At 49.4% G+C, this 15,848-nt stretch overlaps 1 protein-coding gene across 1 annotated transcript in view; it reads left to right on the top strand.

Moving 5' to 3' along the window:
- The window catches only part of SLC6A2 (solute carrier family 6 member 2), an 821,078-nt gene that overhangs the window by 264,789 nt on the left and 540,441 nt on the right, over nt 1-15,848 (top strand). The window contains exon 5 of the mRNA XM_040328742.1: nt 7,595-7,733. Within this exon, the coding sequence (XP_040184676.1) occupies nt 7,595-7,733 (139 nt within the window). The remainder of the gene's footprint in view (nt 1-7,594; nt 7,734-15,848) is intronic.

Genomic DNA, 15,848 nt, shown 5'->3' with positions numbered 1-15,848 from the left:
CCATGCGGCTTTTGCACTCCTCCAGCTCTATGTACTCACGGATCAGATCCTGCTTGCTCATGTCCTGCAGGCTTTCCACGTGGTCCTTCATCATCAGGAACTGGGTGGTGGTGTAAGGGGCCACCGGTGGGCCCTTGGCGAACATCTCGGCCCGCATCTGGGGCGCCCGCTGCGATTCCATCTCCTCCAGTCGCTTCTTCTCCTCCCAGGTCCGCTGGTTATATGACTTCCAGGACCTCTTCTTCTTGGAGGGTAGCTGGCGGTGCCTCTTTCTGCCCAGCTCCCTCCAAGGCCCCTCCGGCTCATGGCTGTCGCCCATGACCAGCTGACAATGGTGTTCCCTGTTGTCCGTAATAACAGATTGTACCATGAGGGCTTCGTAAGGGGTGCCCAATGGTTCTTCCTGACCCAGCTCCTGGGGATCCCAAGCCGAGTCTACACAATGGGCTGCTGCTGGTGGGCGGTACCCCGGTTGGGACCAATTTGACCTGGTGTTGTCATTCATGGGGCAATTCTGCTTGAAGTGACCCAACTGTTTGCACCGGAAGCAGCGTTGTTCGTTGTCCTCCTGGCGTGGGTAGCGAGGGCTCGATGTCATCGGTCTGTTAGGCGGTTGGTATCTAGCGGCTGGTGGGTGTGAGGGCGCCGTTGGTTGTGGAGGTTGTACCCGTGGTGTGACCTGGTTTGTCTTGCGAGTATCCGCATATTCATCCGCCAACTTCGCGGCCTCTGATAGAGTCATGGGCCTGCGATCTCTCACCCAATCCTTGACGTCCGTCTGGATGTGATTGTAAAATTGCTCCAGGAGCATTAGTTGCAAAATGTCCTCTGCGGTGGTGGCCTGGCTGCTGTTAACCCAGTTAGAGGCCGACAGGGACAACTGGCATGCCCATTACGCGTAAGAGTCTTTCGTGGTTTTGCGTGAGTCCCTGAACTTCTGTCGGTGGGACTCTGGGGTTACTGCATAACGAGCCAGGAGCACTTCTTTAACCCTGGCGTAGCTATGGATATCCTGATCTGGCACGGTCCGAGAAGCATCAGAAGCTTTGCCTGACAGTTTGCCTGACAATATTGCAACCCACTCTCTTCTAGCTATTCGGTGCAGGTTACATTGTCGCTCAAAATCCGCCAGGTAGTTATCAATTTCACAGTCCTTTTCATCAAAAGCTTTAAAAGCGCTAAACGGAATCTTCCTTGTGTCTGCTGTGCTGTACTCACTGTTCGGAGAAGGTGCGGCTGCTTGTTGGACTGCTGCCAGTTTTAACTGTAGCTCTGCGTCTCTTATTTGTTTATCCTCCTTCGCTAACAGGTCCATCACTCTCAGCACCACATCTGCCGTTGGGTTCGGGCCGAACCACGCTAGCTTCTCTCTCATTAGCTTGTTGGCTGGCGATTCCTCCTCCTGAATCACTGGTGTCTCCATCTCTTGTACTGCTGGCGTTGCTGCAATCCCGTCCTCCTGGTCTATCTCCATTGATTCTGCTATGATGACCGGCTTGGTTTTGTTGCTAGCAATCCTTCCACGAACTTCCAGTAGTTCTTCCAGTGTCTGCTTGGAATCCTGGTGTGAAGGGGAATAGAAGGGAAAAATCCCACTGCTGCCAACCAATTGTGACGGTATTGGTATGATATCCCCGTCAACGTTCCCTTCTTCCCATAACGAAAATCACCCCAATATTCCACGAGAAGGAATATCCCTGGAGTCGCCCAGAAAGCCACACATGCCAAACTTGCTACTGGAACAACACAGAGTTTAATGTTATAACACACACAGCTTATATGTCATTTCCAAAACTGTTACAATGACAAATCTCCGCCCCCCTCTTACACAGTGGGGGGGTCTTCAATACAGCTCCTTTGAAATAAAGATATTTCTTTGAACTAGTCAGTATCTAGCCGGTTCGGCACCGCATATAGAGAGATAATTACCACAATGAAGCAATCAGCATAATTAACATGAGCCACTTATCTAATCACAGTAACCAGTAAACACAGAGCTAGAACAATTAACATTTGAAACAGGACTAGCTGCAGAAGGGTAAATACCATAACAGCCTTAAACAAGCAGGGAGGATTAAACTGAAGCATATAGGTAAAAAGTCCTTCACATAATGCTTTACATGCGTCCTGCAGTTGTCCTTATATTTTTATTGTCACCCCCTCACCTGCTAGGAGCCCCCGCAATATTCCCGAATCTGTGGGCGTTTTAGCTCTCGGCGCTCAGTGGGCGGAGTCGTGACGTCAGACGGCTGCTCCGCCCACCACTACACTGCCATGGCCAGCCAGCGTTGCGAGGACGAGCCTCGCGCCTGGTGACACTGCCGTGCATGTGCAGGAGTGACAGAGCAGGTTCTGTGAAGAAGCAGAACGCGCTCGCGGCCCCCTGTCACTTCTGCACACATGAAAATGTCCAGTGACAGTTGGGGGATGATTGGTGCGACGGGACAGCTGTGAACACCGCGATCCCCCTTGCATGGTTTTCATCAGCCGCTTCTTCTCTCCCTCCCGCGGCTTTCACCTGAAAAGCTATGTATGGGGGATCTCAGTGTTCACAGCTGTCCCTGCTGCACCGATCATCCCCGACTGTCCTCCATGTCTGCCTCCTCCAGTGCCCCCCTTCTTCTCTGGCCCCCTCCTCATCTGCCCGCTGTGTCTTCCCCCTCCATCCCCTCAGCCGCCAGCTTCCCTCTCCCGCAGGCTGGGGGGTTGGGAAATCTGTCACGATGGAGAGCGGAGAAATGGGCCAATTACCAGCCACTGCCCCACTGAAACCAACCACTGACCCACTGACACCGTCCACTGCCCCACTGACACCGTCCACTGCCCCACTGACGCCGACCACTGACACCATCCACTGACACCGACCACTGCCCCACTGACACCGACCACTGCCCCACTGACTCACTGACACCATCCACTGACCCCGACCACTGCCCCACTGACACCACCCACTTCCCCACCCACTGCCCCACTGACACCACCCACTGCACCACTGACACAGACCACTGACACCGACCACTGACACCATCCACTGACACCGACCCCTGCCCCACTGACACCGACCCCTGCCCCACTGACACCGACCCCTGCCCCACTTACACCAACCCCCTCAGCCACCAGCTTCCCTCTCCTCTCCCGCAGGCTGAGGGGGGGGGGAATCTGTCACGATGGAGAGCGGAGAAACGGGCCAATTACTGACCACTGACACCGACCACTGCCCCACTCACACCGTCCACTGCCCCACTGACACCGACCACTGCCCCACTGACACCGACCACTGCCCCACTGACACCAACCACTGCCCCATTGACACCGACCACTGACACTGACCACTGCCCCACTGACACCGACCACTGTCCCACTGACACCGACCACTGACACCGTCCACTGACACCGACCACTTCCCAACTGACACCGACCACTGCCCCACTGACACCGACCCCTGCCCCACTGACACCGACCCCTGCCCCACTGACACCAACCCCCTCAGCCGCCAGCTTCCCTCTCCTCTCCCGCAGGCTGCGGGGGGGGGAAATCTGTCACGATGGAGAGCGGAGAAACGGGCCAATTACTGACCACTGACACCGACCACTGCCCCACTGACACCGTCCACTGCCCCACTGACACCGACCACTGCCCCACTGACACCGACCACTGCCCCACTGACACCGACCACTGCCCCATTGACACTGACCACTGCCCCACTGACACTGACCACTGCCCCACTGACACCGACCACTGTCCCACTGACACCGACCACTGACACCGTCCACTGACACCGACCACTGCCCAACTGACACCGACCACTGCCCCACTGACACCGACCCCTGCCCCACTGACACCGACCCCTGCCCCACTGACACCAACCCCCTCAGCTGCCAGCTTCCCTCTCCTCTCCCACAGGCTGCGGGGGGGGGAAATCTGTCACGATGGAGAGCGGAGAAACGGGCCAATTACTGACCACTGACACCGACCACTGCCCCACTGACACCGTCCACTGCCCCACTGACACCGACCACTGCCCCACTGACACCGACCACTGCCCCACTGACACCGACCACTGACACCGACCACTGCCCCACTGACACTGACCACTGCCCCACTGACACCGACCACTGTCCCACTGACACCGATCACTGACACTGTCCACTGCCCCACTGACACCATCCACTGACACCGTCCACTGCCCCCTGACACCGACCACTGCCCCACTGACACCGACCACTGACACAATCCACTGACACACTAAAACCGACCACTGCCCCACTGATACTGACCACTGCCCCACTGACTCACTGACACCATCCACTGACACCGACCACTGCCCCACTGACACCAACAACTGCCCCACTGACACCATCCACTGACACACTGAAACCGACCACTGACACACTGACCACTGACACCGACACACTGACACTGTCCACTGACCCACTGACACCATCCACTGACACTGACCCACTGACACCGACCCCTTCAGCCGCCAGCTTCCCTCTTCTCTCCCGCAGGCTGCGGGGGGGGGGAATCTATCATGATGGAGAGCGGAGAAACAGGCCAATTACCGACCACTGACCCACTGCCCCACTGACACCGTCCACTGCCCCACTGACACCGTCCACTGCCCCACTGACACCGTCCACTGCCCCACTGACACTGACCGCTGCCCCACTGACACCGACCACTGCCCCACTGACACCGTCCACTGACACCATCCACTGACCCACTGACACCACCCACTGACACTGGCACCACCCACTGACACCGACACCACCCACTGACACCGACCACTGCCCCACTGACACCGACCACTGCCCCACTGACACCAACCACTGACACCATCCACTGACACCATTCACTGACACCGACCACTGACACCATCCACTAACACCATCCACTGACACCGACCACTGCCCCACTGACACCGACCACTGCCCCACTGACAACTGCCCCACTGACACCGACCACTGACAATGTCCACTGCCCCACTGACACCGACCACGGACCGACTGACTCACTGACACCGTCCACTGACACCGCCCACTGACCCACTGACACCACTCACTGACACCACCCACTGACACCAACCATTGCCCCATCCCCCCACCCCCTTTCCCAAAAGCACTTTGAAAAAATATATAAAAAAATAAACCCCACCCTCTCTTCAATAGTACAAAAATAAATTGTAAAACAATGTAATTTTAAAAAATGTATACAAATAAAAAAATCCACTGGTCTCCAAAAACCTTTTGAAAATAAATAAAAATAAATTGTAAAATAAAAAAAATAATCTGACACTATCCACTATCCTGACACCATCCTGCATGTACTACTCACCACTGTACACTCTGCATTCCTGTGATTTGCACCGCATTGCTGTTCAGATCACATGCAATGTCTGTGCGATGCGATTTCAGCCATACAAACTGTATGGCTGAAATCGCATCACATTCGGACCAAACACGCACAGGGCCCTTTTTTTGGTCCGCTCCAGAATCGCATGGGTGTTCACACGCATATGGCAGTGTGAACTGCCGCGTGAGTTGGGTGCGATGTGGGAACCTGCAGTGGATTCGCAGGGTTCCCGAATCGCACCAGTGTGAACCAAGCCTCAAAGCCTACAAATGTATGTCTGAAATCGCATCGCACAGACATTGTATGTGATCTGAACAGCAGTGCGGTGCAAATCACTTGAGATCTCGCACAGCGCACTAATGTGAACCAGAACTAAGTTCATTCGGCCTTACTGGGTGTAAGTATAAAAAGTGAGAAATCCACCCTAACATATCCTGGTAATATAGGAATTTTGCATATGTGATCAAGTGACCTCAGACACACACACTGCAATATAACAATAATAAGAAGAAGATCACTCAAGCTTGGACTAAATACATATCCCCTAATCCCTTGTCTATGTATATTCTGATGGCTGTTCACTGGAGCTTTTTCTCATCACACTGAACTGTGAATCACCCCATATTTTGAAAACATTTAATCAAAACACAGGACAGCCAGCCAATCCTAGGAGAGCTGGAGGGGAGAAGAGAGGAGGAGAGGGGAGGGGGATGTGAATTGTGCACTTTTTACAGAAGCTGTGTATGTCTGCAAGCTAGTGCACGAGATATGTAAATAACCTGTCACTCAAAGCAAGGACTTTGTTTTTTATCTGCAAGTCTGTTTTATTTCACTGAACAATAAAAAGAGGATTGCTCAGAGCTGGATTAACTCTGTGTGGCAAAACTGGGCACAAATGATAGGAAATCTTATTCACTACATTGTGACATCCACATCCACTTTAATAAGGAGCGAAATGGAGAAATGTACATTGCTGGAAAAGATTACACTCTTTCCTGTCTATGTTTTCACTTGTAGCAAATATCTTCGGTATAGTTAGACACTTATACAGGCTTTATGGTTTTTTTACAGGCTTGGCTTGTACACCACACACATAGATAAGCAATGCAAGCCACGACGCAATATAACTCTTTAAAAGAATAGTCTCAGCAGACATAAAGCCAGATTCACGTAGAGCCGCGTATCTTTTGGCCGGCGTAGCGCATCCTATTTGCACTACGCCGACGTAACATAGTGAGGCAAGGCCAGTATTCACAAAGCACTTGCTCCGTAAGTTACGTCGGCGTAGCGCAAATGGGCCAGCGTAACCCCGCCTAATTCAATGTAGGCATGTAGTGGGCGGGCTACATTTAAATTAACCGTGACCCCATGTAAATGAGGGCAGTTGGTACGGCACATGCGCGCGCATGCTCAGAATCATGTCGTAAATACTCAATGCTTTCGACGTGAACGTAACCTACGCCCAACCCCATTCACGTACGCTTACGTAAACGACGTAAAATACGACGTCTGTTCCGTTGTCCACTGCGCCATCTTTTTGGTGGTTTATCTTTACGCCGGAAAAACGCCTTACTGAAACGGCGTAGCTTACTGCGTCGGGCGTACGTACGTTCGTGAATCGGCGTATCTTGCTCATTTACATATTCGACAAGTAAATCCACGTACACGCCCCTAGCGGCCAGCGTAAATATGCAGCCAAGATACGGCGGCGTAGGAGACTTACGTCGGTCGTATCTTGACAATAGTGAGGCGTATCTCAGTTTAAGAATGCGCGCAAAGATACGACGGCGCGCATTCGGACTTACGACGGCGTATCTACTGATACACCGTAGTAAGTCTCTCTGAATCTGGCTAATAGACTTCAGGAAGCAGAATTCCATTTAAAGTTTAACACATTCTATGACTGGAATGAAACAGTAGGAGGCAAGAATTTTGTTTAGGGATGGCAGAAATTGCCTAGACCTTGCTGTGAGAGTCCCCATGTGTAGGAAGCTTGTAGATAATTAGGTCAAATGAATTCCTCCTTTACGTAAGTTGTCTGTTTTGTTTGGACCAATCCTTTAAAATCTTGTCAATTGTTAATGTTTAAATATATTTTTTTATGTTTTTTTGCTTTCTTTAAATCTTTAATATGTGAAAAGCAGAATGTGTGTAAGTTGTTCACTACTTCCAGCTGTTATCTAGATAATAAGAAAGGGCTGTTTTTCAGGAAATCTCCTTGTTATTTTATGTTTTACCATAGACGTGAAGTGCTGCATCTGCATGAAAGTGCTGGAATTCATGACCTTGGCCTCCCACGATGGCAGTTAACTCTGTGTCTTTTTGCTGTTCTTATAGTCCTATTTTTCAGCTTATGGAAAGGAGTAAAGACATCAGGAAAAGTGAGTACATTTTTTTAAAGCAGTTTACAATGTATAATTCCAAAATCAAAATTCTTAAATTCTCAGAACTAGAAAAAAAACACAGAAGTCTGGTAAAAGTTGCACCTTATAATTTGTTAAAAGTAAAGCTGGTGATTTCCTTTTTTTTTTTGTATTGTATTAAATATACAGATTTAGGGACTGATGACTACAGAGGCTTTTCAGTGTCTTGCTTTCTGCATTTTTTATTTTTTTTTGTGATAAAAATAGTAACGCACTAGAGTAGAGCATAGTTTCCAGTGAGTAAGGCTCCATTCACACTTGTGCAACTTGTCATGCAACTTTAGACCCCAAAGTTGCATGGCAAGTCGCACACCATGTTTCCCTTTGACCGTTCATATCTGTGTGACTTCAAGTCGCTGCGACTTTAAATAGTTCCTGCACTACTTTGATCAGACTATCATGCGACTTGAGGTCAATAGACCTAAATGTTAACCCTCATAAAAGTTGCACATGCATGATAAAGATGTGATTTGGGTCTGACTTGTGTGTAACTCCTGAAAAGAATGGCGGAAATAAAAATAAAAAAATAAAGAAAACTGTGTGCCCCCCCCCTATGCATACCAGGCCATTTGGGTCAGGTATAGATTATAGGGGAAACCCACACCAAAATGTTTTTAAAAAAATTACGTGGGGCCCTCCAAAATCCATACCAGACCCTTATCCGAGTATGCAGCCTGGCAGGTTAGGAAAAGGGGGGACAACCGAGCACCGCCCTCCTGAACAATACTAGGTCACGTGCCCATCACATTCCCCTCAAAGCACCTTGTTCCCATCAACATGGGGACAAGGGCCTCTTCCCCATAACCATGGCCGGTGGTTGTGGGGGTCTGCAGGCAGGGAGCTTTTTGGAATTTGGAAGCCCCCTTTAACAAGCCAAATCACACAATTTTTAAGTCGCACAAGTGTGCACTTATAAGCTCCATAAGCTTGCCTTGTGAAAAGAACTGTAAAGTACAAGTACTGTGTGGGACTACAAAGTAGGAAGCAGGCTCTTCAAATGTAATAAGTAATCATGCATATATGATGATAAATTATCCATAGATATGTTAACATGTATTGACATAATGTGACTAGTTTTAAATGTTAAAAAAAATTGAATGACCTTTTCGCCCCCTTTCACACTGGGGCGGGGTCAGCGGTAAAGCACTGCTATTTTTAGCGGCAATTTACCGTCAATTTTGCGGCGCTATTCGGCCGCTAGTGGCAGAGAAAGGCAGAGGCGCTTTGCCAGAAGTATAGCCGCGGTGCCCCATTGTTTTTCAATGGGCAGGAGCGGTGAAGGAGCAGTATACACACCGCTCCTTCACCGCTCCAAAGATGCTGCTAGCAGGACTTTTTTTATCGTCCTGCTAGTGCACCACTCCAGTGTGAAAGTCCGCGGGGCCCAGATCCTAAAACACTTTTTATGACAATAACTTGCATATTAACCTTTAAAATTAGCACTTTTGATTTTTCATGTTCGTGTCCCATAGACTTTAACGGTGTTCACATGTTCGAACAATTTTATTTGCCTGTTCGCATGTTTTTGTGTGAACCGAACCGGGGGGTGTTCGGCTCATTCCTAAGGCCCCATACACACGACCGAACATGCCTGCTGAAACTGGTCCGCGGACCAGTTTCAGCAGACATGTTCGGTCGTGTGTACGGCCGACCGGACAGGTTTCCAGCGGACATTTGTCCAGCCGTATGTTTTGCAGCGGACAAATGTTTCTTAGCATGCTAAGAAACATGTCCGCTGGAAGCCTGTCCATCGGACATGTTTGGTTGTCTGTACAGACTCACCGTACATGTCCGCTCGGCCCCCATCCCTCGCATGCGTCGAATCACTTTGACGCATGCGTGGAAGCATTGACCTTCCAGGGCCGCGCACGTCGCCGCGTAATCGTCGCCGCGACGGCGCAGCCACGTCACCGCGTATCGTGTACGCGCGGATTTCTGTCTGATGGTGTGTACAACCATCAGACATAATTCTCCAGGGCGGACATGTCCGCTGAAAACGGTCCGGCGGACCGATTTCAGCGGACAGTCCGTCCGTGTGTACGAGGCCTAACACTTACCATAGTCTGGCAGGTCCTCAAATACACTATTTAAGGCCTGGTTCACACCTATGCATTTCTTGGTCCTTTTTTTGCTTTTAGCAGAAACGCACTACAGTCCATTTAACATGGTTTCCTATGGGAAACGTTCACAGCTATGATATTTTTCTGTCACTGCTTTATTGGAAAAGGTCAGGGACTTTTTTTAAAGCAAAACGGTGCATTTTTGGTTCAATAGACTCCAATGGAGATGCTGCAGAAAAGTGTGTAGTGCATTTTTGATGCGTTTGTGTTTTTACTCTGCCCAACAACAAATTGGCCAAAAGAGAAGCATCCAAAAATGCAAAAAGCATAAACAAAGTCAAAAATGCATGTTCAAAAACACAAAACACACCACAAAAGGAACTGCAGATGGATCAAAAGCAAACTGCATAGGCGTGAACAAGGCCTTGGTATTATAGCCAAGGGTGAATGCACAGGTATTGTATCAGACTGTAATGTGTATGGCCAGCTTTAAAGCGGTAGTTCACCCACAATCCCATGATTTTACCATCGAGACAGGCATTGTAGCGCGAGCTACAGTATGCCTGTCCCGATTTTTTTAACCCCGTACTCACCTTGTAGTCGTCCATCGTAGATTTCGGCTCCCGCGGGGAATGGGCGTGCCTATGGAGAGGGAGGATGATTGACGGCCGGCCCTGGAACGTCACTCTCCCCGAAGACAGCCGGAGTAGGTCTCGGCTCTTCACGGCGCCTGCGCACAGGCTATGCGCACGCGTCGTGAAGACCAAGCCTATTTCGGCTATTTCCGGAGAAGCGTGACGCGCCAGAGCCGGCCGTCAATCATCCTCCGTCTCCAGAGGCACGCCCATTCCCCGGTATCTTCGATGGACGACTACAAGGTGAGTACGGGGGTAAAAAATTCGGGACAGGCATACTGTAGCTCGCGCTACAATGCCTGATTTTAAGGTAAAATAATTTATTTTATTTTTTTTCCGTCGATAGGGTGAACCCCCGCTTTAAAGATAGCCTTACATATTGCAATTTGATTGCACAATCCTTCAGATATTCTATGCTGACCATACAACGGAAAATTGTATACTCACCTTTCCGTAATTTTCCTTTCCTGACACATCTTCATGGCAGCACACACTGGGTTGTGACTCCGGCCCCACAACCTGACAGGATTGGTTAGCTATAAATTTGAAAGGGAGACACCCGGCTTTATTCTCCGTAAATATCCTCTTTGAACAGTAGGGAGGGCAGCTGTGTGCTGCCATGAAGATGCGTCAGGAAAGGAAAATTACGGAAAGGTGAGTATACAATTTTCCGTTTTCCTGACGCATTCATGGCAGCACACACTGGGAAATAACTCGCCAGTCGGGAGGGTTCAATGCAAAAAGTATTTTATTCCCTAGAGAGCAGAAGAATTGGCCCTGATGACAGATCTGCCAAATTCGGCTGTAGCCAAGAGAGCAGCGTCCACCCTGTAGTGGGAGATAAAGGTATGCCTGGAAGACCAGGTTGCTGCTCTGCAGATAGTTTCCGAAGAAACACCACAATATGCTGCCCAAGAGGTTGCCACTGCCCTGGTTGAGTGTGCCCTGACGCCTTCCGGGATCTCCAGTTGTTGAGTGGAATACGCCTTTTAAATAGCCTTGACTAGCCAAGAGGCGATGGTGCGGGAAGTGGCAGCCTGGCCTCGCCTGGCCCCGTGAGGTATAATCAAGAGGGCGTTCGTTGACCGAAGATGGGTAGTAGCCGACAGATATTTGGAAATTGTAGACTTAATGTCCAAGGCATGAGGTTCGCCACTCTCGTTAGAAAGGCATGGCAACGCGATGTCCTGGCTGTAGTGGAAGGCCGAAGTAACTTTGGGAAGGAAACGATCTGAAGGCCTCAGTATTACCCTGTTGGGCAGAAAAAACAGGTATGGCTCCTTAGACATGAGAGCTTGCAGCTCCGACACTCTCCTTGCCGAGGCAATGGCAATGAGGAAGGATAACTTCAAGGTCAGATACCATAGAGAAATCGAGTTAAGTGGGAAGAAAGGTGGATTGGAAAGCGCCTCGAGAACCACCGAAAGATCCCAAGCCGGAAAGGATGGTTTCCTGGGTGGTCTGATTTTCATGCATGCCTTCATGAACTGGATGATCAAAGGATGCAAGGCCCATCTGGTGCCAGTTTTGGCAGACAGAGCGGAGATCTGTACCTTTTAGGGTGCTTGAATTTAAGCCTTTGTCAACTCCCGTTTGCAGGAACTCCAGGATCTGGAAAGGATCAGGCGAGATGGGATCCCAACCTCTAAGTTGCGCCAACTGGGCGAATCTTTCCCAAACCCTGGTGTAAATGGTGTTTGTGGAGGTTTTCCTGGCTTGCATTAAAGTTGTTATAACCGCCTGGGAACATCCCTGTTCAGGATGCCAAAGGTGCGTTCCACCACTCCACGGGTACGGCACATGTGCAGCATTGAAGTTTTTCTCTCCTGGGGTTTGGGGATTCCGGAATGGAGTCATGAGATGGGGTCCAAGTGCATATGCAGAGTCACCTGGAAGGGAAAAGACAGGAGGATGTTAGTCGTGCATGTGCCCCTCGTGATGTCTGCATCATGGGGGCGGACAGTCATGCCTGACTCCCATGTCACTCACCAACCAGCCAGCTGTTCCCATACATGTTTTTTCAAATTCTGTTGGGATGGTGCTTTGACGGTATATGTAGCTGTCGTGGCTGGACCCTGGGTGTTTGGCACGGCCTTGGGCATCAACTATCACATGTACGTTGATGGAATGCCAGTGCTTCCGATTGCTGTATATGTGCTCTGTGTCACAGATGGGCTGTAGTGCCACATGTGTGCAATCAATGGCCCCCACAGTGCGTGGGAATCCTGCAATTCTGACAAAATCCGCCATTGCCTTATTCCGCAGGTGCTCCTGGGTGGGTCTGATGATGTGGTGGACATGCGTCTGAGGATTGCGGGGACAACCTGGTGCACACATCTGCTCATGCTGGTTTGTGACATCCCAGCCATCACTCCACTTGTACGCTGAAAAGATCCTCTGGCGAGGAAATGCAGTGTTGCCAGTACCTTGACCAGTGGCTGCACTGCATGTGAGCGATGTGTCTGGCTGGTGATTTCATCATGCAGGGCTGTGGCTATTTCCTGGATGGCATCAGTGTTGAATCTGAAGATGCGATACACCTCCGAATCCCCCATGCCAAAGATTTTTATGCGCGTTCGGTATATCCTCTCCCGTGCCCTCCTCCTCCTCCTTCTACGCGCCTGGGCACACACTAGTAGTGCTATGACCATGGATGCCCCTGGCATGTTGGCATACAGAAGTCTTGTCCTGCAAGTGTGGTTGCTCAGCTCGTTCGTAACGGTGCTGCTGAAGCTGCTCTCCAGCTGACCTGCACACGTCTGGTGCAAAGTTGCCCCTGCTTTATGAGGAGGAAGTTTAGGCCGGGCGTACAGCTTACGCGCACCACGCGTAGCCTGCGTCGGGCGGTTGACGTTCCGGAATCGGTGCATCTCCATCATTTGCATATTTGAATAGGAAATCAAAGGGAGCGCAAGATGCTCCCGGCGTAAATATGCGCCTATGCTACGCCGGCGTAGAAAAGTTACGCCGGTCGGAAGAAGCCTATTTTCAGGCGTATCTGGTTCTGTGGGTACGGCGCATAGATACGACGGCGCATATTTACACTTACGCCACGCATCTCGAGATACGCCGGCGTAACTTCTTTTTTTTTTTTTTAAAGTGTATTTTTGTGCGTGTACTCGAGAGAGGAGCTGGACTGCAGGAGTTGGGAGTAGGCAGGCCTCCCCCAGAGGCAATCTGCCACCTTTCTCCATGCCCCGGGTGGCAATGGCGGGTGTGTGAGGGGGTCCTCCCACACAGCCCGCCCTACCTGCTCCGCTTTGATGCCCAACGGGGCAGAGGGACTCCCTATAAGGGAGTGAGAGGATTAGCCCGCTCAACCAGCCCCATTAGTCCTTTGCCTCTCTTTTAGAGACCGCGTGGTCAATGTGAGTGTGTTAACCCAATTTAGAGTGCGTGTGTAGGTGTGGTGGTTTTTGTGGGGGGGGGGGGCGTACTAAGCACAGGCTTACCTTGCATAGCACACCCACCGGGAGCCGGGCTGAGACCACCAAACTCAATTCACATGTAGCCGAGACCGGGATCCGAACCTCTAGCTGCAGAGGTGAATGGCTTGTCAGCGCAGTGCCAATCGCGTTGAGCCACCACAGCTCCGCGTAACTTCTTTGAGAATCTGGGCCACTGATTTTAGTGAGGCTCGTTCAAATATGTGCAATGCATTCACACTGCGCATTGCCCAAAAAACGTGTGCGTTTTCTGGACATTGCGGTGCAAATTGTCTGCACATTATCTTCTGAATAAGAATTCTCTTCCTGCTCACTGTCAATTAAAATGATAGTGTGTGGGCAAAACGACGTTTAAAACAACTTTTTTAAACCCGCGCATGCTCAGAAGCAAGTTATGAAGCTAGCTTCAATGGAAAAGAGTGCTGAACGTAACCACGCTTTGCTAGAGCATTTTGAAAAAACAATGGTGTGTAGGCAACGTCGTTTTTGAAAATGAAGTTTCAAAAACGTTGTTTTATTTCATGATTTAAAATGTCGTTTTTTTTTTCATCACATAAAGTGATGGTGTGTACGCGGCATTAGAGTGCTCCACCACTTTCAAGTGTGCAAACTACTTACTAGAAAGATCAGACCTCTAGATTGGCTCCAGCACTTCCCCAAGGACTCCAGCAACTCAATGCGTCTATCCCACAAATACCCACAAACTCCATGGCTGATTATCCCAAAAATGTTGTATTTGTTAAATATTACTCACAATAGTATACAGAATCGGCATGTAACGTCACATTGGTTTGTTTTGACAAACAAAACATATTTATCAACTGTGTTGGCATAAAATAAATATGCAGATATTCAAAAATGGATATCATTAGTCCCCATTCACATCTAGGCGTTTTGTCGCCTGTAGTGCGACACCGCTGCCGCCAGAGGGATGAAAAGACATTGCCCTCTATGGAGATGGTTCACATCTCCATGCCGAACGCCTGCCGCCTGTCGCCTGCCACCTAAAAAAAGGCCCCGGACCTTTTTTTCAGGCGGCTTTCGGCGTTCGGGAACCATCTCCATAGAGGGGCACATCTAGGGGCACATCTAGGCGGACAATCGCGGCGTTTTGTCGCCATTTGCCGCCGCAATTCGCAGGACAAAACCCCGCAAATTTGTCTGCCTAGATGTGAATGGAGCCTTATAGGGCACCAGAAATGTATAGATATAGAGAAAGATGAACCTTACAAAGACTTCTTAAATAAAGCTAAATAAGTAATGTGTATCCGTAAAAATTTATTAATTAGTTTCATATATCAGTACAAATGGGGTCATGCACAATGCAGGTATAAGATATTGCTAAATTCATATATATATATATATATATATATATATATACACACACACATGTATTAAAATGGCATAGAGTTTCATAGTAATGACTTGTAACGCACCAAATTCTTGAATCCATATTCACGTAGTATATAGGACAAAACATGATATTGGCACAGTATAGTAGAACAAAATTGTAAAAGATTTATAAAATTCAAGAATGTAAACAACATGATTGTAGCATCTCAGAGCTCGACAGGTTTCGTGGATTCCTTCCACTCATCAGGAGAAAATTTGAAAGAAGTGGATAACATTCTATATTCATAGGATAACTATGAATATAGAATGAATATAGAATGTGGTATTGAACACTGAAAGTTGACTGGTAGCATCGTCTGTCTCCGGAGCTGAGTTGGTATAACCAATGGTGTAACAGCTGGGGATAATCAGAGGACAAATGTGCCTGGGAATATGGACCCCAATTAGTGGTGATGAAATGAATATCACCAAAAACATCTGTGAACAAAAATAAAATAAATACACAGTGATGGTGGTGAGCCTGTGCTCTGGTGAAGAGCAGAGTGAAAATGATGTGACAAAAAAATCGAAGTTTTCCCC

The sequence above is a fragment of the Rana temporaria genome, chromosome 11 (assembly GCF_905171775.1).
Source record: "Rana temporaria chromosome 11, aRanTem1.1, whole genome shotgun sequence".
Taxonomy (NCBI): domain Eukaryota; kingdom Metazoa; phylum Chordata; class Amphibia; order Anura; family Ranidae; genus Rana; species Rana temporaria.
The sequence above is the reverse complement of the archived record's forward strand: the minus strand, read 5'-3'. Positions and strand labels throughout refer to the sequence as shown.